The sequence below is a fragment of the Epinephelus moara genome, chromosome 15, assembly GCF_006386435.1.
Source record: "Epinephelus moara isolate mb chromosome 15, YSFRI_EMoa_1.0, whole genome shotgun sequence".
Taxonomy (NCBI): domain Eukaryota; kingdom Metazoa; phylum Chordata; class Actinopteri; order Perciformes; family Serranidae; genus Epinephelus; species Epinephelus moara.
Window position 1 is genome coordinate 13202266 of NC_065520.1, and position 20988 is coordinate 13223253.

A 20988-nucleotide genomic window follows, 5' to 3' on the forward strand; every position below is an offset into this window, starting at 1 on the left:
AATGCGATATTGACACAGGTGATTAAGAGTATTATGATCTTCAACTCAATCTCGAGCCTTTTCTCTTCTCAAATAGGTAACATTTTTGGGCAAAAGGCTCTGGAGAGCTGCGTTAGAGGCGATTAGTTTGTAATTATGTGCGGATTAAGTCGAATTACTTTCATGTAATCTTTCTGCAGGTGCAGGAGCTGCTCTGGTGCAGGTGGCAGGTGCAGGGACGCAGGTGGAATTACCTCAGGTGTGGGAGACCTGCCCTGAGATGTGTTGGTGGTGCCCCCTGGAGGTGATGGAAGGGATCATGCAACTCCCACTGCTCCATTTTGGGGCATCCTCTGATGAAGTACAGTACATTTTAACATGACAGAGAGGTTGCTCTAAAACTGAGATTTTTTTCCAACAAGGCAAAAAATATAAACAAGAATAAAGTCACTCTTAACCATGGGCAGATAATGAGACAGTGGGCCCCTGGGCACAGATTGGGAAAGGCCCCCACCTCATTGTGGCTGTTTTCCCCCTTTTGTTGCCATTTTGTGTCTCTTTGATGTAATTTTGTGTCTCTGTTGTCGTTTCGTGTCTCTTTGTGGTTGTTTTGCTCCTTGTTGTCATTTTGTGTCTCTTTGTGGTCATTTTGTGTCTCTTTGTGGTTGTTTTGCTCCTTGTTGCCATTTTGTGTCTCTTTGATGTAATTTTGTGTCTCTTTGTGGTCGCTTTGTGTCTCTTTGATGTAATTTTGTGTGTCTTTGTGGTCATTTTGTGTCTCTTTGTGGTTGTTTTGCTCCTTGTTGTCATTTTGTGTCTCTTTGTGGTCATTTTGTGTCTCTTTGTGGTTGTTTTGCTCCTTGTTGCCATTTTGTGTCTCTTTGATGTAATTTTGTGTCTCTTTGTGGTCGCTTTGTGTCTCTTTGATGTAATTTTGTGTGTCTTTGTGGTCATTTTGTGTCTCTTTGTGGTTGTTTTGCTCCTTGTTGTCATTTTCCGTCTCTTTGGTGTAATTTTGTGTCTCTTTGTTGTCGTTTTGTGTCTCTTTGAGGTCATTTTGTGTATCTTTGTGGTTTTGTGTGTCTTTGTTGTTGTGTGTATTTGTAGTTGTTTTGCCCCTTGTTGTCATTTTGTGTCTCTTTGAGGTCATTTTATGCCTCTTTAAAGTTGTTTTGTGTGTCTTTGTGGTTATTTTGCCCCTTGTTCTTGTCATTTTGTGTCTCTTTGTGGTCGTTCTGTGTCTTTGTGGTTGTTTTGACCCTTGTTGTCATTCTGTGTCTCTTTGTGGTCGTTTTGTGTCTCTTTGTGGTCGTTTTGTGTGTCTTTGTGGTTATTTTGCCCCTTGTTCTTGTCATTTTGTGTCTCTTTGTGGTCATTTTGTGTCTTTGTGGTTGTTTTGTGTGTCTTTGTGGTTGTTTAGCCCCTTGTTGTTGTCATTTTGTGTCTCTTTGTGGTCGTTTTGTGTCTCTTTGAGCTCATTTTGTGTCTGTTTGTGGTTGTTTTGTGTGTCTTTGTGGTTATTTTGCCCCTTTATGTCATTTCGTGTCTCTTTGTGGTTGTTTTGTGTCTCTTTGTGGTTGTTTTGCCCCTTGTTGTCATTTTGTGTCTCTTTGAGGTCATTTTGTGTCTCTTTGTGGTTGTTTTGCTCCTTGATGTAATTTTGTGTGTCTTTGACGTCATTTCGTGTCTCTTTGTGGTTGTTTTGTGTCTCTTTGTCATTGTTTTGCCCCTTTTTGTTGTCATGTCGTGTCTCCTTGTGGTTGTTTTACCCCTTGTTGTCATTCTGTGTCTCTGTGATGTCACTTTGTGGTTGTTTTGCTGCTTTTGTAGTTGTTTTGCACCCCTTTGCAGTTCCTTTGTCTCTTTTTGTAGCAATTTTGAGACTCTTTCTAGTCATGTCTCTTTGAGTTACATTTTGCAGGTGAAGGCCAGGGCGGCCCTGACAATCTGAGCCCCTGGGCCTGTTGCAGCTAGGCCCGTTCAGTAATTCATCCATGCCTTTAAAAGAACAATGGCCTAACTTCATCCATTTTTACTCTCTTTTTCATGAGTAATGTGCATAGGAAACAAACATATGTTTATGTTCCTTCAATATTATTTCACAAAGTACGGCTACAAACAAACCTTCAAACTGATTTTCCAAAAAAAGATGTGTCACAAATCCTGTTGCTGGCGTGGTTACATTTTCAGTTTTAAGGTTATGATTGAATAAAAATTTAAATAATAATTTCAAGTATGTGATGCAGCTATTTAAGTGTTATTTTGTTTGATCCAGCTGTGCCAAATGTCAGTAAAAAAACAACAACTACCTGTTCAACACCCCCAGGTTAAAATAAACTCCCACATTAATTAAATTATATTGAATACTGAGGACATATAAGCCTAGCCTGTTCCCCAGTGCCCATCAGAGACACAAACGTAACTCAGAAAAAAAATGTGAGCTGGAAAACAAGTAAACAAGTATCACAAAGGCAGTTGAAGTTCTCTCAAGCAGAATGGTGAACCCATCCATACAGACGGGGATAAACAAAGACATCAGGTGCCACTAGAGCGCGCTGTTCTCTTATTGCACCCTCTGCAGTTTCCATGGCGCTGCATCCCCTCTGCTCACACATCATCTGCGAGCCTCCCCCATTGGTTGAAGCCCACCAGCAGCTACCCATAACCCGATTGGCTGTTGATGTGGTCATCATACTGTATGTATGGCAATGTATGTGCTATTGAAGCCTTCATTCAATACAAAGGTACCTGCAACACAGGCATACACACACAGACACAGGCTCACACACATGTAGGGTGAGGGCAAATGCAAGACTGTAAATTTGGAGGATAGAGTATGCTATAAAAGGAGAGAAAGAAAAGGCCACTAGAAGGAGAATGGGGAAGCACCATAGATCGGGGGAGAAAAAAGGAAAGGGCACAGTTTCCATGGTAACAGGGAGGGGAATGGTTTTGGTGGTTGCATGTGAAACTGGCAGCCAGTGGAACATGCGCACACACCAATACAAATACACACACTTATTTTTGTCACTTAGGAGGATGGTGCATTGACTTACACTCATTCCAAAGAACCTTAACCCCACCCTTAACCCAAGCCCTAACTTAAAACTAACCCTTACCTTATCCTTAATGCTAAAATATAATGTTTTGATTTACAGTTCTGCCATAAAACATTTGTCTGTTCAGGTTGTATCATATCCATACATTACTGTACCATAAGGTTCTGTCATACTGAGGTGTTATCTGAAGTAGGTGACGACTGGCAACATCCCAAGAAGACACAAAGAAAAAGGGGAGGGGAGCAGCTCAGTGTCGAAAAATGAGACATTTAATTGGCTCAGTTTGTGCACAATTTCAGCCACAAAGCTCAGGTTGCAACCAATGTATTTCAAGCCCGTGGTTAAGCAGCAAAATCTAACATCATAAGAGGGGAAATATAAAATTAAGATAAGATAAAACTTAATTCATCCCAAGGAAAATTGCTGTGTAGCTGCTGATCCAAAGCAGCAATATACAAGGACTAAAATAGTAAAAAAAAAAAAAAAAAAAAAGAGAAAGCAAATGTATTGCAAATATAAACTTAATATAAACTAGATAACAGTAAGATGTAAAATATAAGAACTAGTCAAAATAAGGTTAAAAATAACAAAAAACTAGCTAACAGTAAGTGTGATGCGGGAAACGCAACTGAACAAATAGCATTTGATTGATTAAACAATTATAAAAATAATTAGTTTAATTAATTAATTTTGTTATTTTTGTGCTTATCCTTCCATTTTTATTTTTATTTTCAACTTTACGCTTATTCAATTTAGTATTTCACGTGAAACTTTTCATATTTTCCTTGAACGTTCGGAAAAAAATAAAAATAAAAACACTTCCTGTTTGGCTTCACGTGATTGGCTGATTTTAACCGCGCAGACTCCTGGGAAAGCGCGATGTTTAAATCTGTTTCCGGTTTCTTTCTGCCTCGGCCACCATGGCCAAAGAGCTAAAATTGAGGGCTTCGGCCGGTACGCCAAACATGGAGCGACAACCCAGCAGGTAAAACTTTATATTTAGTACTAAAATATATTTTTTAAAAGTATGTTTGACTACGAAACAACGTAACAGTGAGTTACGGCTCTCGTAGCACCGATACTCGCCGTTGTCGTCCGTATAAATAGTCACGCCAAATTACATTCAGTAATCGAGTATTTTAATGTTGCCTTGCTTTTAATGAGAGATACCCATCTCACATAATTACATACAAGACATTTTACGAATCATTTGCCTCCATTTTTCAATTCGGCATGTATCCCGTGCCCAATGGAGCACTGTTATAAAGCTAAATTTCACATTTTGTAACTGTCCCTCCCCTCATTTCTATCAAGTCGTCAGCTAGAATAGTGGTAATGAAGCTGTTGTTTTCCGATTGAGTGCAGCTTTACCTTATGTTTCGTTTTAAAATTCAAGTTATAATATTACAGTAACATTATAGTGGTTTCTCTGTAATGTTATTGCAAACACAGCATGAGGAGGCAGAAGTCTCAGCAGGGTTTTGCTCTGTATGCTTGTTGCTGTGGGACCAAGTGATCTTTCAGTAACACTGCACCCAAGTCAATCTTTTGAGACCCCTCTGTTTCACCCTGTGGGACTTAGACCCGATGAAGCTGATGTGATGCTCTGTGTGTGTTTCAGTGTGACAAGGACTCCTCTCAACAGTGTTGTAGTCCAGAGGAGGAGCAAAACCAGGAGCTACCGGCTGTCATACCGCAGCTGCTTGGGTGCTGCCTCACGTCTCGGCTTGACCCCAGCGTTGACGGCGCGGAGGCTCAACACCAGCAGACGGGCTCCAAAGTCACACAACATCACTGTGAGTCAACCCAGGCAATTATCACACACATGTAATAAATGTTAGCGTGACACAGGATGCTCATAGTCTCTGTTCTCCTGTCTGTCAAAGGAGAAGGTGAATTTGGAGCAGCTGGCCTTCTTGGTGAAAACGGAGTGGCAGCTGTCGTACGTCACTCCTCTCTATCAGTTCAGACACACTCAGCTGAAGAGCTACTCCAGGCAGCTCTCGGCGTTCATTGCCGCAGAGAAGCAGCAAGGTTTGGCAGTGGAGGTGGAGGGACCACAGAAACCCTTCAGAGCCTCCTTCTCGTTGGTGCAGGGGATGGCACAGTCAGACGACGACGCAGAGATGGTCCTCATACAGGTGAGAACGTGGGTTCTGTAGAGGCAGGAGAAGCTTTCCAGGTGGATGTGGGTATGTGCGACAAAGTGGCAGTATATTGAGATTCTGTTACTGCACTGCCTGTTTCTCTCCTCAAATGTTTTCAGGAACATATTTTAGTGTACTGTTTAGCTGTAGAATGAAAACATTGGTCTTGCTGGTGGGCGGTGCTTGGTACTTCTGTTGACTGCTTCCAACATGGTGGCCAGGTCACAGAATTTATTATAAACAGTACACTAAAACATGTGTCTGAAAACATTCGGATTCCTTGTTTCTATAAAAGTTACCAACTGTATTTGTGTAGATTAATATGCCTTGTGTTCTGTGTGTGAAACTAACTGTTCCCGTTCCTTCCACAGATCCACTCAAAGCCTTTGTTTGCCAGGCAGGACGAGCCACAGAAGCCAGTCTGGAGCGGCTGGCTCACATGCATCAACGGCAACCCCGATTACCTGCGCTCACTGCCAAAGGACTTCATCTGCCTGCCGCTCTTCGGCGGCAGTGGGGCAGAGGGTCTCACATCTTTGGTCAAATCTTGGTTCCAGCAGTCCTTCGACTGCTGTTTCGGCCCCCTGGAAATCAGCCACATGAGTTTACAATGGCTGATGGCGTTATGGACGAACTGCCACACTGAGTCCATCTTACAACACCTCAAAATGATTTGGACACTTCCAGTTACGCCACCGCTGCAGGTCACCTACACAGTTCGACCTGAGGACGCCTGGGACCTGTGGTGCAGTGTGAGGAAGGAGAAGGAGAATAAAGGAGGGGAGGAGGCAGAGGAGGAGAGCAGTATCGACATTGAGGAGGTGGTGAGGTTCATGCAGGGGCTGAAGAGCCACTTCTACAGACACTTCAGGCTGGATCTGTCAGCGGGCAGCCTGAACCAGGTCTCCACAGCACTGGGCTCAGCCAAATACAGCGGCAGGATCAAGGTACCATCTGACAGAAACAGAAAATGCTTTCAACACACACTGTGAATGTAACTGTACTCATATCGGTTTCCTTTTGTTTCAGATCTCCAACAGTAAATACATGATCACCACCCTGACGCTACTGACAGAGTGCGCCCTCCTCAAAATGCCCATCTGAGTGGTACAACAAAGACTTACCCCCACCAGGAAATGCAACGTTACAATACACAACACTTACTCCTAGGAAAGCCTGGAAACGCAGCTTAATTATAGTGCAGATTGCTTTTTTAAAACATATAAATAAAGTCAAACATCCATGTTTTAAACCTCTCTTCAAAACATGAAATTGAGAGTAATTTTTTTTGCAATATTCTATTTAATATTGCGCACAACTGAGTCGTGTTTTGGCTATTTTTTCACTCTTTTCCTGCATGTAAACGTCACGTACATAGGTTCCACCTCTTTTTGTAAATACTTTACTGTATATAGTTTTGTCATTTATAGATGTAAATAAAAGCCAGAAAAAGATGTTTGACTGGTGCATGATGATTCCAACACTTGAAGGTCTACTGTGTGGAATTTAGTGGCATCTAGTGGTGAGGTTGCAAATTGCAACCAACTGAAACGCAAAAACATGAATGACCCTACCCAGCACCACTGTTTGGTCTGTCCATTTTCGGCTACAGTAGAAACAACATGGAGGACCCGCTTGTGAATTTATGTTTCCTTGGATAGCAAAGGCATGACGCGCACTACTCCTCCCTATGATTGGCTAGTACTTGCTGCCTTCGTTAGTTGGATAGGTTTAGAATAGAGGAGTAAAAGTTCATTTATACTTATGTGATGAATTAGCATTGACATTAGCATTTTGTATTTCTTTGGATACGTGTTTTGTATGTTTTGTCGGTGAATCTGGCTAGTTATAATGGAGCCAAATTGTGTTTCCATACCTTTGTCAAATGTTGCTGTCGTCCCTGGTTTTATGAGAAGAGAAAGATCGCCGGCCGCTAGGCTAATTTATGCAATGTAAAATACCATAGGCTTGTGCTAATAACGTTAGCATGTTGTATTTGTTTGTAAAACGTGTTTAGTATAAGACAGTTGTTTTGTCAGTGAACTCTGAGTTATAATAGAGCCTAATTGTGTGCCGTTACCTTTGTTAAATGTTGCTGTTGTTCCTGGTTTTATATGAGAAGAGGAAAAGTTTGCTAGTTGCTAGGCTAATTTATACAATGTTAAATGCCATAGACTTGTTCTAACGTTAGCATTTTATATTTGTTTGGAAAACATGTTCAGTATAAGACAGTTTTTTTGTCAGTGAACTTTTTGAGTTGTAATGGAGTCAAATTGTGTGTCGTCACCTTTGTCAAATGTCACTGTTGTCCCTGGTTTTATGAGAAGAGGGAAAGTCTGCTAGCTGCTAGGCTAATTTATACAATGTAAAATGCCATAGACTTGTGCTAATAACATTAGCATGTTGTATTTTTGGGGAAAATGTGTCCACATAAAGACAAGTGTTTGTCTGTGAATGCTGTGAGTTATAGTGAAGCTGATTTGTGTATTTGTGTTTGAAATTGTCTCTGTTAGGTCATATTAAATGTGTGTTAAATGTGTGTTTTGAATCAACTAAACTTAACGGCACTTCACAGAAACCTCCGCCGCCAACTAGTGTTTTGGAGGTGTAACTGCAGAGTGACACAGACACACCACAGCAGAAGTAAAAATGCTCACGATGTAGGTGATGTGCATAGGGTCTGCGCTCAACTATAAATCTTGTTTTAGAATACCAGATTCATGTATCACAAAAATTGTAGATCCAGCAAAATGGCATTGATGGATTTTCAGGCAACTGCATATACTGTAGTGAGCGCAGCTGTTCTCTTTAATCTGTTCACAATAAGTAAATAAATATTTTGCATGCAGGTGATCCTTCACTGGGAAGTGATGTCAATATAATATGACTTCCCTTTGTTTAAGGCCCTTATGTGAAAAGATTCAGGGTCGGAGAGTGATTTATTATGAAAGTAAAGCAATTCATTTAAGCACTTTTCAAACCTTGAAAGACAGAACAGACACCTACACACTGTCTTCACTTGCTCAAAGAATATTGTATAACAAAACACTTTTTCTTTCTAAAGTCACAAATTCTTAGGAAAAAAGTAGGCCTACACAGATTTTCAGCATCAACTTTTTTATTTTTAAGAGTTTCTCAGTTGCCATCCCGAGTCCTCCTTCAAATGGACCATCCTGTTGGAGCTATTCTGCTACCCAACCAACTTCTCTCGACACCCCTGCAAAATTTCAGTCAGCCTGGTGGCTCTCCTCTCAGGTTGGCTGACTCTCCATGTCTGTTTATCCTCCTCATCAGTCTCTTCATCACTCATGAGGCATTCAGGGACATCCTTCAAGTACCTGTACTCCTCCTCAGTCAACAGTTTCTCTGCCTCAGCCCTATGTGCATTAAGAAGCTGAAACAGAAAACAATTTTTAAGAGTTGTGTTCCTGGTAACCAACTTTGTGAATAATTCGTATAGCTCTTTTTTGAAGAATAGTTAAGAGGAGATAGCGTGGTTTTGTAGCTGTTGGCCCAAACCTCAGCACAGTACTGTAAGTGAGGTGTGAGGTGAGACTAAAGAACAGTATACGGTGTGGAGTGATTTCTGATCTAAAACCATCTTTGCTTTGTTTATTATTGCAATACTTCTTGCAACTTTAGTCTGTACATGTTTGATATGTGATTTCCAGCTAATTCTGTCATCTATAATTACTCCCAGAAATTTAATTTCATTAACTTCCAATTTCAATGACCTGTGTATTCATTCTACAATTACCAAATAACATTATTTTTGTCTTGTTCAAATTTAATGACAACCTGTTTCTGTCAAACCACATTTTTAGTTTCTTCATTTCTTTAGTGATGTCCTCTTGTAATTGTTGTAAGCTGTCCCCAGAGCAAAAAATATTTGTATCATCCGCAAAAAGAACAAAATGCAATAACTGAGAGACTTTACATATATCATTTATGTACACAATGAAGAATTTAGGGCCCAATACTGACCCCTGGGGCACACCACAAGTAATTCCCAAACATGATGAGGAGCAGTTACCCAATCTCACAAACTGCTGTCTCCCACTTAAATAACTTTTGACCCAGTCAGGCACTATTCCCCTAACACCATATCTTTCCAGTTTCCAGTTTAAACTAAAGGCCACCCCTGTCTTATTTATCTATTTAGTAATTTTATTATAGGTCATTTTATCATTTCATTTAAGTCAGTTGCATCATTTCATTTTATTTTATTTGTTAAAACAGAATTACTGTGCTCCAGTTACCCCTTTGGACTTGCAGTACCAGTAGAGTGCAGTTCCTCATGTTCACCATAAGAGGGAGATACCCAAAAGTGAGCGCAGCTGCAGTAGGTAACAGATTACAGCATGCTTTGTTCATGCAGATGTGAAGAATAAATGGTGTTTGTGGGACATGAGGCATTGCGTTTGTGGTAAGCGACTGTTAATAGGTTTGTGGGATTATTACATTATAAAGCTGCAGATTTTCATTAAGTTTCCATATATGATTCAACTTATCCAGTGTCTCCTGTTGTTCAGAGCTTCGGCCCTGCGATCCTCCTCCATCTTGTTTTCAGCTTGAAGCTTTAACTCCCGCTTCACACGCTCATAGTACCGGCTGCAGGCTCCTATCAACATAAAGAGCGACTTTTGTTTTAAACTGACTAATGTATTGCATGTCAATAAATATGACAGGTTAATCCAAATTACATAATTAGGTGCTTCCCAACCCTGCGTACTAGTGTTGCGTGGTATACAGACATGTTGATAGTTTTTCCAATACTTGTTAAAAACGGTTCCGTATTAGAATTTCCTGACATTAGGTACTTGTTTCAGGTCAAATGCGTCTCCAGAGCAAGTGATTAAGAGGATGAGATATCAGGGATGCAAACACAGGTATAGTGAAAAAAGAGAGAGCCTCCGAACCTCTAGTGGGGCAAAGGGGCAAATCTGGTGCACTTGGAGAGCACATTTATGAGGCTAGATATATGCAGAGCTTTGTGCTTCTGTAAACAATTTTGGCCACAGTAAACACTTTGTAATATGCAAGGGACTCCAATGCAAATAATTTAATTCCTAAGTACTTTGTCATTAACCACGCTACAAAGGCCTAAGAATTTCTATTTAATCTTAAGGCCTGTGCCAAGAAATTCTATTGAATCTCCTCAGATCAACAAGACAGAGGTTCAATAGAAAACTCTTGAAATTATGGCCTGTAATAGTAAACATCAATGTTAACACCAATGACAAATACTAGTTAACACTTAAATGTTAATACTAAGCATTCTTAATACCAACTTATTTCACACTAACCAGGTGTTTTGGGTGGGCTGCTGCTGCTGCCTGTGTTTCTGCTACAGAGTACAGAGTCCGGTCTGCCAAGTCCAACTTCATCAGTGCTTTGGGTGACATCTTGAGGTGCTCAGGTTTGATGAAGCTGGTTATGAAGTTTGTGCACCAGTGTTGGACAATGGTTCTGTCTGATTCTTGTCTCAAGTCTCGATTTGCTGCCCCTCATCACGTTGCATGAATCCAGCATTATGCTGACTAGGTTTGTTCAGGGAATCCGTTTTCTCTCAAAGAAGTCACACATGGCCTTCTCCAAACTGGCAGCACTGACTTTCACTACTTCAAGAGAATCTAAGTGTTCAACGATGACATCCTTCCGCTCTTGATCAAAGTAGCTGCGCGTCTGCTGAGTTGAGTTGTTGACTCATTTCCACAAGGACCGGAGCGAGAGTGGAAGGGAATGTTCAGCTATAACAGCCAGGACCATTGCCTAGAAAAGAGATGATAAATATATAAGGCAACTTAAAGTGATTTTTTTAAACCAAGTTCCTTTACCTCTATTAATTCAAGCTCACACTTTGTTTCTTTTTTCCAGTAACAGATGGAAATATTTGTTCCAGGCTCTCTCAAGCCGCTGAATTTGTCTGATAATAGTGCAATAAGGCAAGATGCAATAAACTCAGAAGCACTTAAGCACTCACACTTTATTACCTTTTCTTTTTTCAATTATTTTTTCAATTAATTCTATTTTTATCCCCAATTATTAACAAAACCAGTAATAGGCAAATACATGGTACGATAGCTATCAATTCGTGGAATTCAGGAATTTCAACTTTTCCATGGCAATCCTGTGAAGGAGTAAATCTGCACGTCTGCAAAGCACGAACGTTTTATGGATCCTGAACAATCCTCTGAAATACAGTGTCAGTGGGGCGCAGGCAGCTGTGCAGAGAGTATGAGAGAGGAGAGATGAACACTGATATGTATTATGTGGCACAACTTGACCCTATATCGATATCGATATATTTGAGACCATTTTACCCGTTGTCGTGGTAATGTTCAGCTATGCCTGCTGTCATATTCATATGTCACATAAGCTGATGAAAAGTGCCTTTTCATCTGTCACTGCAGATGACAACATATAAATCCCATGTACAGCTTTTTTTGTGACTAAACAAAAATGTATTAATACATCTCTATACAACATAAAGGTTACACGTGTTCAAAAACAGAAATGTTTGTGAATAAGGACAGGAGGACTATAATTTAATAAATTGGACATTACTTTCATGATTCATGATTTATTATTATTATTATTTCTGTCCTACAAGATTCAAGTAACATTTAATAGACCTAACTATCAATAACTATTTCACACATTCATAATGATCATGGTCACGTCCATATTGCAATGAATTGTGGGATATAAAAGCGGACTCTGTAACTCTGCATAAGGTCCACTTTAGGCCCCTTGTGGACTGGATGAAATGTGGCTTTGGGGCCCTAAGCACTCCCAGACTTCCTGGGAACAGGCCCACAAAGTCCATGGGTCTGCAAGTGCGGTGAAGTCTGGTTAACTGGTTTCAGCCGGACAGTTTCCCGCAGCCTTCAGTCCATACAGGGAGTCACAGAAGCACAATGTGATGATGATTTCCAATATGATGTAGATTTACCAAAATATTATCAGACTCCTATATCAGTTTGTTCTCAGTCCCCAACTGTTTTAATTATGATACATTAATCTATTAAAATCCTTTACAGACGATCTGTAATTTATTTTAATGGTTCAACCTCCATTTTACATCAGTTCTCAGACCTGTCCTTTTAACTACATGGGCTGAATAAATTGTGTCTGACTATAAGCTTCATATTATATATATATATATATATGTATACATATATATATATATTAGTGTTGTCACGATACCAAAATCTTTGTTTCGGTACCAATACCAATATGAATTTCGATACTTTTCGATACTCTTCGGTACTTTTCCTAAGGAAAAGTCCTTTTGGATACAAACCTTTAGAACAATAAATAGTAGGGGTGTAACGGTACCAAAAAAATCATGGTTCGGTAAGTACCTCGGTACGGACGTCACGGTTTGGTAACTCAAATGTTCCACCAAGTTTGTGTTGTCTCGTGTTGTCTCCCTTTGCGAGGCAGACTTTCTCTTGTCTTTTTTCACGTGCGCCAGCTGCGAATGTTGATACAGGTGTTGTCATACACACCACTTGTGCAATCTGTGCTCCAATAGGAACAAGAAAGGCGTTTGTGTGCATAAATGAGTAAAATAAATTAACTAAATTAATGAATTGAATCAGTTTCAAAGTACCAGTATTTTCCAAATGCAGTATAGTACCGTTTGGAATACTCTAGTACCGCGGTACTATTTTAGTACCAGTATACCGTGCAACACTAATATATATACACATATATATATATATATATATATATATATATATATATATATATAAGACAACAGCTTTCATTAAAGAGCCGTCAGATATAGTCAGGGCTTCACATCTGTACAGATGTTATTTTAAGAGTCCTCACATCCCACTGACCACTAGTTTCTGTGCCGCTAAATTCTTCCAATAGTTAAAACAGTCCAATGTTAATATACAGTAAACTACATATAGTTCACGATACAATTAAAATGGCCAAAAATGTGAACAGTTGGTTGCAGGACGTTTTAACATTAGCCCCTAAATTTTCTGTTTGTGCTCCTAAAATGTTTCAGTTAAGGGTTACAGTGCTCCTACTAAAAAAAACAGTCAGTCTGGAGCCCTGCTAACGTTAGCTTAGCATTAGCCCTAGCTTGCACACTGCGCCAACAACTGTTAGCATCACTCTGCTTTATATCAATTAACATAACTAACGATCATGACGTGTTAAATGACTAAAATTAATATAGCATTTAGCAAATGTAACCTACTTCCACATGTAATTTGTGATGGTCTCCCACTTCCAGTGTCGGAAGCACCGTAACGTTACCCAGTCCCGACTCCACCTGTGTCAAGGCGCCATTTTGCGGCGTAGCGCCGCTGTCGTTTGACTTAAAAGATGAAATCACTCGACGTCCTCGTCGTTTGACTGGCATCCTGACTGTATATTTTTACCGACTTACTGCCTGACTCCAAAAACTTTGTAATATGGACTAAAACTGCCTATAGGCTATAATTCTGACTCTAACCTGATAACGTAGGAAAAAAAAAATCATGCCTGAGAATGACCGTTTCTAGAAATCCGTTAGACTATCGCGAGACTTCAAGGGTTACCCTGGTTACCATCAAGCCATATTCAGTAGGGCTTTGTGGACTGTGCTGGAATCCATCATTACAGGTTATAGTGAATGATATTTTAATACCAAACACTTCATGTCAATAAAATGAATTATGAGTAAGAATATGAATTTGTATTTAAGTCAATAAAGTAAAAAAAAATTGTGAAAATTCAAGTTGAAAATCAAAATATAATCAGTTTACAATTATCTTGCTTTGTCAATCAACTTAATGTTCTAGCTCTACGTTAATTCCTTTAGCCCTTTTTTAAATCATCAAATTTGACACGCTTGTTAATAAATTCAGTTACAGCTGAAATTTGTCAGATGCTGCAACATGAAGACACTTTTTGTTCAAAACAAAATCAGGCAACTTTATTTCAAGAAGACACCCAACCAAATTCATACAGCTCAGATAACAAAATGACATTAAATAGAAACAATGAGGGAATATGAGCATACAAATCGCCAGCTGGAGACATAAGCTGTCAAAAACATAACTGTAACATCACCTTATATTGCACTGGTAGAAAAAGGCAAAAAACAAAATAAGCAACTTGTGATCGTCTTTCGTGGACTCCTACTGTATGTGCGGACGTCCTGTGTAGATAATGTGAACACGCACGACTCGGCAGCATGTCTCTTGTGTTATTGCTACACTGACACTGCTAAATGCACAATGACAATAGCGAAGGCGTGGGAGTCACAATCGCTGCTCCATTATGCTCTTTAATGACAGGACTGGTGTCGCATTTGGTGTCTAGCTCATGGCGCTAGTAATTAGGGTACAGCAGATGCACGTCCTGTCATTAAAGGCCACTGTGGAGCTGGGGATTATGGGAACAAAGGATCTGTATTTAATACTCTGTTGTCAGTGCAAAGAAAGACAACATGCACAGATGTAAAATTTCAGTGTGATTTATGCTCATGATATGTGTTGTATATTAATAACAGCTATGCTCAGAGAGGGAGAATAACTTTGTTTCAACCCCCAGCCAGTGTGACGAATTTTAAAAGCTGTGTTTGCTTACATGCTTAAATGGCACATAAACTTTACATTACAAAAAGCACTAGACTGGGGGGTGGTGTTAACGTCCCACTCTGCTTATATAATATTTACCCTTGTGTGGGTATTTACACCTCTGAAAAGGGGTCAGCTATGTATTTACAATGGCACCCACGCACGCCAATTTATAACAATCTGAGATCCACCAGGTGAATACATGATGGGATGGACGAGCTAGACTCAGAGCAGAGTCTGAGCTAGCTTGTGGCAGCTTGGCATATTCAGCAGTCTGACAGAGATCCATTGCAGGTCCCACAGAAGAAAGTCTTCACAGCATCATCAACCTCCACACACACTTCTGAATGTGCCCTCCATAAGAGAAATAATCAGCTATGATTGCTTTGAAGCAGGGGGAGTAGAACACAGTTAAAACCACTGTCACAACAGATCATGCTCTAATGTTTGATGTAACCCCGGCCCCCTGGTCAGTTCGTTAAAAGGTGAATGAATGCACACATGGGTCTGAGAGGTAAACAATGGAGAGGAAAGTGACCTATGTAGCGATGCGTTTCACAGTAAGACGCCACCCGCTTCATGGGCAGCAGTTTTAGGAGGCCAAACCCAGAAAGAAGCCGCCGACGAACCCGCTGGACAAGACGATGTTCCTTTTTATGAAGTCTGTGGCCTGCAGTGCAGAGGAGGGAAGACATGGACGATGAGTCAGTACGAGTGTAAAGACAGCATACTGTATTAGCCAGTGCACAGGTGTTAATAGCAAGTGAGCATAGTCTGGGTTAGAAGAAGTCAGATTACTTTTATCGTTCCATCTTTGTTAAAGGATAATTTTGGTATTTCCCAACCTGGACCCTATTTTTTCTTGTAATTGCATCCAGGTGACTAATGGGAACAACAATTTTTGAAATTGGTCCAGTTGAGCACAAAACAAGCTGCAATGTAACCCCCACAAGCAACGCAGCATCGTCAATTTACAGCTTCTAAAAGTGGTTATTTTTGCTGCTGACAGGCTCAGAGTGCTTCTGTTTTTGTTCCTGCACCTATCTTCCAACCAATTAGAGCATTCTGACCAAAATTAAATTGGCTCAGAACTCAAAAAGTTGGTTCTCAGCTGGAATTAAAAAAAAGAGGCTTTTCTTGACCTGAAATGCGAACTATGACGAGATCAGTGGGTGTGTCATATACAGGTTGGAAAGATGAGGAAGTGAGGAATCCTCAGAAAAGAAGCAGCGTGCAGTGGTCTTATTAGTGTCTCTGTAGGAATGTCTTCCTTAACATATAACAATCTGAGCCTGTCAGTGGCAAAAACTCTTGTACACTTTTAGGGAATGTACATTGATGTTATGCTATTAGCCCAAGTGGTTACACTATAGCTGGTCCAATTTCAAAAACTGTTCTTGTCACCTAGACACAAACACATGGGCTCCAGATTGGACACTACTGAAGTTACCCTGTAAGCCTGCTGTGTCACAGCCAGTGGGTGCAGTAAGGCTGACAGTACACTAGAGGGCATAGCTGGTTTGCAGATAAAGATGTAAACCTCCCCATCAGAACCAGGACATCAAAGACAAACACATCCATTTAATTCTAATGAAAAACATGTCAGAGGCATGTTAGGTGTGGAAAGCATGAAGAAAGTGTTCACTAAACCTCAGCAGTGACTGATTCTGTTTTACCAATTAAAAGAAGAAGAGAGCGTGAAACAAAGAGCAAGCTTTGTTACAGGTACCTTTACCTCCTCAATGAAAGTGTTTATTTCAGGGGCTGCTTTGTTTGCTTTCTTCTTCAGGTGCTTCTTTGCTTTGTTCACATCCTTCTCCACCTTCTTCCAGTCCACCTGCACGTAGCCACTATGATTGGCGATCTGTGGGGAGAAAAGGGTTCATATACATGACTGAGCTAGCTGAGATAATTTGGGTTGTCTCTGCAATTTGGAGTGGCTTTCCACGAAAAAAATACTGCCCCCTGACATGACATGTCATGCTGGCATAATAGGTTTGCCCTAATGAGTAACCTTATGTTACTCTCCTGGGCTACAACTTATTTTTTCTCGTTTTCCATTCAGGGAACATTTAGTTCAGGAAGATGTTTTTCCTGACCTTGATGAAAACAACCCATTTGGAGAATGAAGCAAAACAAATTCTCATCTCAGACTGACAATAAGTGAACTCTGAGTGAATTAAAAACCCAAGGCACATTGACTTCAGCCTGTGAATCAAGTCAACTGCCTGTCTCTGGTGTTATCTACTTGTAAAATGGCTACAAGAATGTTTAAGATAGCCGATAATACACTGACAGCAACGCAGCTAAGCATCCAGATGGCCTACGTCCATCTAGAGCCAGCGAACACACAATGCTAGTCTTTCTGCTGTGGAGAGACGACCAGCTGGCATCTTCACTTATCAATGGAGTTGGTGAAATGCGAATCTTAGAAAAGAGGTACTTCTTATCCCATCAGAGGCAGAGTAGATGTAGTAAATATCTAATTACTGAGGCTACATAAACACAATCTTATGGTACTCTTGCCTGTAAAAGAAGGAACCCTCCTCCAACAGCGGTGGCGGCGATCTTCCCGACTCTCTGAAAGAGGTAACCAGCACACCTGGATGTGGTGAGAGGAAGAGAGGAGTGTTTGTTACACATGTGCACTCAGATGTGTAGATAATGAAGCCTTGGTTGCAGGCCCGCCCACAGAAATGGCTGGGTGTGTTCTCTCTCTTTCCTTACTTAGATGAGTACATTACTCGGGTCGTGTGGCCAGTTGCCTGCAGTTTTTTTTGTGTACAATTAAAAAAAATATTTGAATATGTTGTCATTGCTTATATTTAGGATGGACATGATTACTGCTCTCCAAGCTTTCCCTTCCACCTCCCATACGTGGGCCCTACTTGGCTGTAAATTCTAAACTCAACAGTTCTTCAAGCATTACTGAAGTCAGTAAGGTAGGTGTAATGTTGGACAGTATTTTTATCTCTGTTGTCACAGATGTCACCGAGGGCATAGGTTTTGTTTTAGCATTTGGAAGACGCTATCAAACAGGGGGGTTTGGGGGTCGTCCGCCATTTCATTGAGCATCAAAATGCAGTATGTCTTGTGGTCTTGTTCACGAGTGAGGGTAAAATGGAGCTGTGCCAGAAGGCAAAGCTTTCCATCCACGCCCCAACCCTCACCTATGGTCACGAGCTCTGGGTAGCGACCGAAAGAATGTGTTTGTGGATACAAGCGGCCGTAATGAGCTTCCTCTGGCATCCTCTATACCTCCCTGGCGCCTCCTGTTTGAGGTTTTTGGGGTACATCCACATGGTAGGACGCCCTGGGGCAGACCCAGAACACACTGGAGGGATTATATATACCTCCTCTTTTCTGGGAACGCCTCAGGATTCCCAAGGAGGAGCTGGAAAGCGTTGCTGGGGAGAGGGACGTCTGGAATACTTTGCTCAACCTGCTGCCCGGATAAGCAGATGAAAATGGATGGAAAATGCAATTCTTTTCTGCATTCTGGTGTGTTTTAATGCACCAATTCAAGCCTGTTCTGCATCAGTTCATGGCGTAAATGTGTGCTGCTTGATTTCAATGTACACCTATGGATGTCACCCATGCCTTACCATCCAGTCACCCCACCCATCGCGATCTGGGTGGCCACAGAATACTTCTCAGCAATGGGGCCGGAGTTGTTCCCAAACACCCTGCTCCACCACTGGTGCCTCCGGGCGTACTCTGTCAGGTCCACGACCTCATACACCTCATCTTCACTCTCTGGGTCGTCCTGACCTGCTACGAGACAAGGACACAGTACACAACCAAAATACTTACATTAATGTCAGGGTGCACTTCACCTCTTGCCTCCACCCCTTACACTGGTGAGTTTTTACATTATGGATGTGTTTTCAGTGAGTCAGCGCCCTGTGTTTGGCCATTTAAACACAAAAGCGACCCTTTAAATGTAGTATGCTAACTGTAGGGGCAGCTCAGCTACCACAGGCTGCTGTTTAATCTATGTAAATGACTTGGGAAGCTAACATTAGCTAGCTAGCGTCAAATGGCTACCACAGCAATATCGCGCAAACTAACTGTTATTAGTTTATTTTTCGGAATATTAAAAGCACCGACATCAAGGCCTCGTCTTCATGTCGTTATCGTCGGTGAAAAAAGTGATGTATTTGCATATTTAAAAGGGTAACAACGCCGAATTTCCGACAAACAGAATCGCTCACCTTCCCTTTGATCCACCGTCGCCATTTTGGAGATACTGGTTATGTCACCAGGATGTTGACAATGCGAAGCCACGCCCACATTGTGTGATGCTCTGCCACGTCAAGTTAAAATGCTTTGATATCGCTTGATTAGGCTCCGCAAATGTTGCAGCGGTGTTAATAAAATGCTGCGACTTATTTTTCCAGAAGTTGAATTTGTAAATTAATTTTCACGGGACTTTGGAAAGTGTAAAAACACAGGCTCGGAGCGAGTGATGCATTGCAGTCACCGTTTAACCGGTGTGTGAGGGCTAACTGACACCCAAGTGTCAATACATATTAGTGAATACGATGTATTTTATCATGTGGAAATTATTTTATTTCTCAGGAAAAGTAGGGTCTGTCACTTGAATGCAAATTAAACAAACATTTTTATAATTTAAATATTTTTTAATATGCTTCCAGAATAATCGTGGTGTTAAATATGAGTGGTTTGCAGGGAGAAAATGAATATTTAAGATAAAAGAATGATATAGCAGGGAAGTCATATGGTGGGATGCGGGCGCTCCCATTGGCTGAAGAGCGGGGAGAGGGCGTGGCTAGAGCGGCGCGTGGGTTCGCTTGGGTGACACAATTATAACAACTTTATCTTCGCGGCCGAAACGCATTTTATTGTCAAATACTCACATCTTGGATACTGTACTCAGTTATTCGCGTTCAAATAGCGGCACAGGGTCACTTTGTGATGAAAAATGTGACGTTTGAGGAGCTACCCGGAGAGCGCTTCTGTCCCCCCGAAAGGATTTACTATATCGAATCGCATCTTTTCATCCTGGGAAAAAAGTTTTTGATCATTTTGTTTCCTTCAGTTTTCCGTCTTTGATTCGGCAGAGCCAACCGTTCGTCCCCGCGTCGCGATTTTCCATGCAATCGTGCGGTGTGTCTCTCGCCGTTGCTGCCTGCGCTGCTGCTCGGAGTCTCGGCTCGGCTTCTTCTAGTGGTGATGAGGGAAAGAAAATGGCGGCGGGAAAAGCGAGTGAAACAGAGGAGGACTTTCCGACACTGACAGCCCAGGAGAGGGACAGTTTGGCCGGGATCGACAGGTCGGAACAGCAGCCCCGTGCACTCACACACACGCACACGTTGAAAATTAATTGTTTTCTCCCCTCGCATGTCGAAAATGTTTTTGAGCCGCTCTGCAAGTGATTCTGAGCCGCCTATGTTGTCTTCTCGCTTTGCAGCTCACTGTTTGGATTTCAGAAGCTTCATGAAGATGGCGCCAGAACGAAGGCCCTGTTGATGAAGGTAGCTAATCTAACTGGATGTGTTTTACATTTAAGCAGCACCCCACTCCCTGGGATTTACTCCAGCCTCTCAACTAGCATGCACGGCTGTGAATTTGCTCTCAAAGTAGCGAGGCTGCCTGAATGCAAGTGGCCCACTCGCTAAGGAGACCAAGGCCAGCTAGCCGCAGCCCCTCTTTTAGCCAGCTAGCTAGCTAGCTAGTTAGCTACTCTCATCCGATGAAGCGACCCTGCACCTGCGGCTACGCGGTGTCGCTGGTCGAGATAACTGCTAGCCGAGTAGCTAAAGCTCCCTTGATGTTACTAGCTTGTAAATATATGTTAATGTTTATCAGGCAGCCGCCCTTCCCTGTTAGCTTGTTAGCTAGCGTTATTCCCTACAGCGTATCCTTGTGTACTTGCAGTTGTACCACCAGAAACACAACGTCGTCACGGTTTTGTGTAGCACATTGAATGCTGGAAACACTCAAATGAGGAAAGTTTTATGCCGTCATAACACTGTTTTATTACTAACATGTAGCATTAAACACATGAGTACCCATATGTGGCTACAACTGTTATATTGGTGGAAGTAACGTCGTAGCCTTCTTCAGGGTGCATCAAATACAGCTCACCCGTTTGCGTTATTTGGTGAGGTTAGCTAGTGCCTGTAGCGTTTGCATTGAGCTAGTGTCTTTGGCACACTGTTATGTTGTTATGTGGCATTGCATTCTCCATTT

The 20988-nt window shown here is 41.4% G+C and overlaps 3 protein-coding genes and 1 long non-coding RNA gene across 8 annotated transcripts in view; 2 read left to right on the top strand and 2 right to left on the bottom strand.

Moving 5' to 3' along the window:
* The first annotated feature begins 3876 nt into the window (after positions 1-3876).
* cenpl (centromere protein L) lies at positions 3877-7690 on the top strand. 2 transcript variants are annotated; one of them, XM_050063618.1, is made up of 5 exons: positions 3877-4023; positions 4660-4834; positions 4925-5179; positions 5557-6132; positions 6215-7690. In XM_050063618.1, the coding sequence occupies exons 1-5, from the start codon at positions 3959-3961 to the stop codon at positions 6287-6289; spliced, it is 1146 nt and encodes a 381-aa protein (XP_049919575.1). In that variant the 5' UTR covers positions 3877-3958; the 3' UTR covers positions 6290-7690. The 2 variants fall into 2 exon arrangements, with proteins under 2 accessions (XP_049919575.1, XP_049919576.1); XM_050063619.1 differs by having other exon boundaries at positions 4928-5179.
* Positions 7691-8180: 490 nt separating this feature from the next.
* On the bottom strand, positions 8181-13650 carry LOC126401995 (uncharacterized). Its single transcript, XR_007571146.1, has 3 exons — positions 13407-13650; positions 10492-10957; positions 8181-9806 (listed from the first exon to the last, which is right to left on the bottom strand). It is a non-coding gene; the product is annotated as an uncharacterized LOC126401995 (long non-coding RNA).
* Positions 13651-14098: 448 nt separating this feature from the next.
* LOC126401993 (FUN14 domain-containing protein 1) lies at positions 14099-19312 on the bottom strand. Of its 3 annotated transcripts, none has more exons than XM_050063623.1 (5): positions 18987-19312; positions 18378-18543; positions 17299-17374; positions 16502-16636; positions 14099-15442 (listed from the first exon to the last, which is right to left on the bottom strand). In XM_050063623.1, the coding sequence occupies exons 1-5, from the start codon at positions 19009-19011 to the stop codon at positions 15365-15367; spliced, it is 480 nt and encodes a 159-aa protein (XP_049919580.1). In that variant the 5' UTR covers positions 19012-19312; the 3' UTR covers positions 14099-15364. The 3 variants fall into 3 exon arrangements, with proteins under 3 accessions (XP_049919580.1, XP_049919579.1, XP_049919581.1); XM_050063622.1 differs by having other exon boundaries at positions 18378-18546; positions 18987-19305; XM_050063624.1 differs by having other exon boundaries at positions 16508-16636; positions 18378-18546; positions 18987-19224.
* A 341-nt stretch (positions 19313-19653) lies between these two features.
* The window catches only part of LOC126401987 (lysine-specific demethylase 6A-like), a 34461-nt gene continuing 33126 nt past the window's right edge, over positions 19654-20988 (top strand). For both annotated transcript variants that reach the window (XM_050063601.1, XM_050063603.1), the window contains exons 1-2: positions 19654-20068; positions 20207-20270. In XM_050063601.1, the coding sequence (XP_049919558.1) occupies positions 19890-20068; positions 20207-20270 (243 nt within the window). In that variant the 5' untranslated portion in view covers positions 19654-19889. The remainder of the gene's footprint in view (positions 20069-20206; positions 20271-20988) is intronic.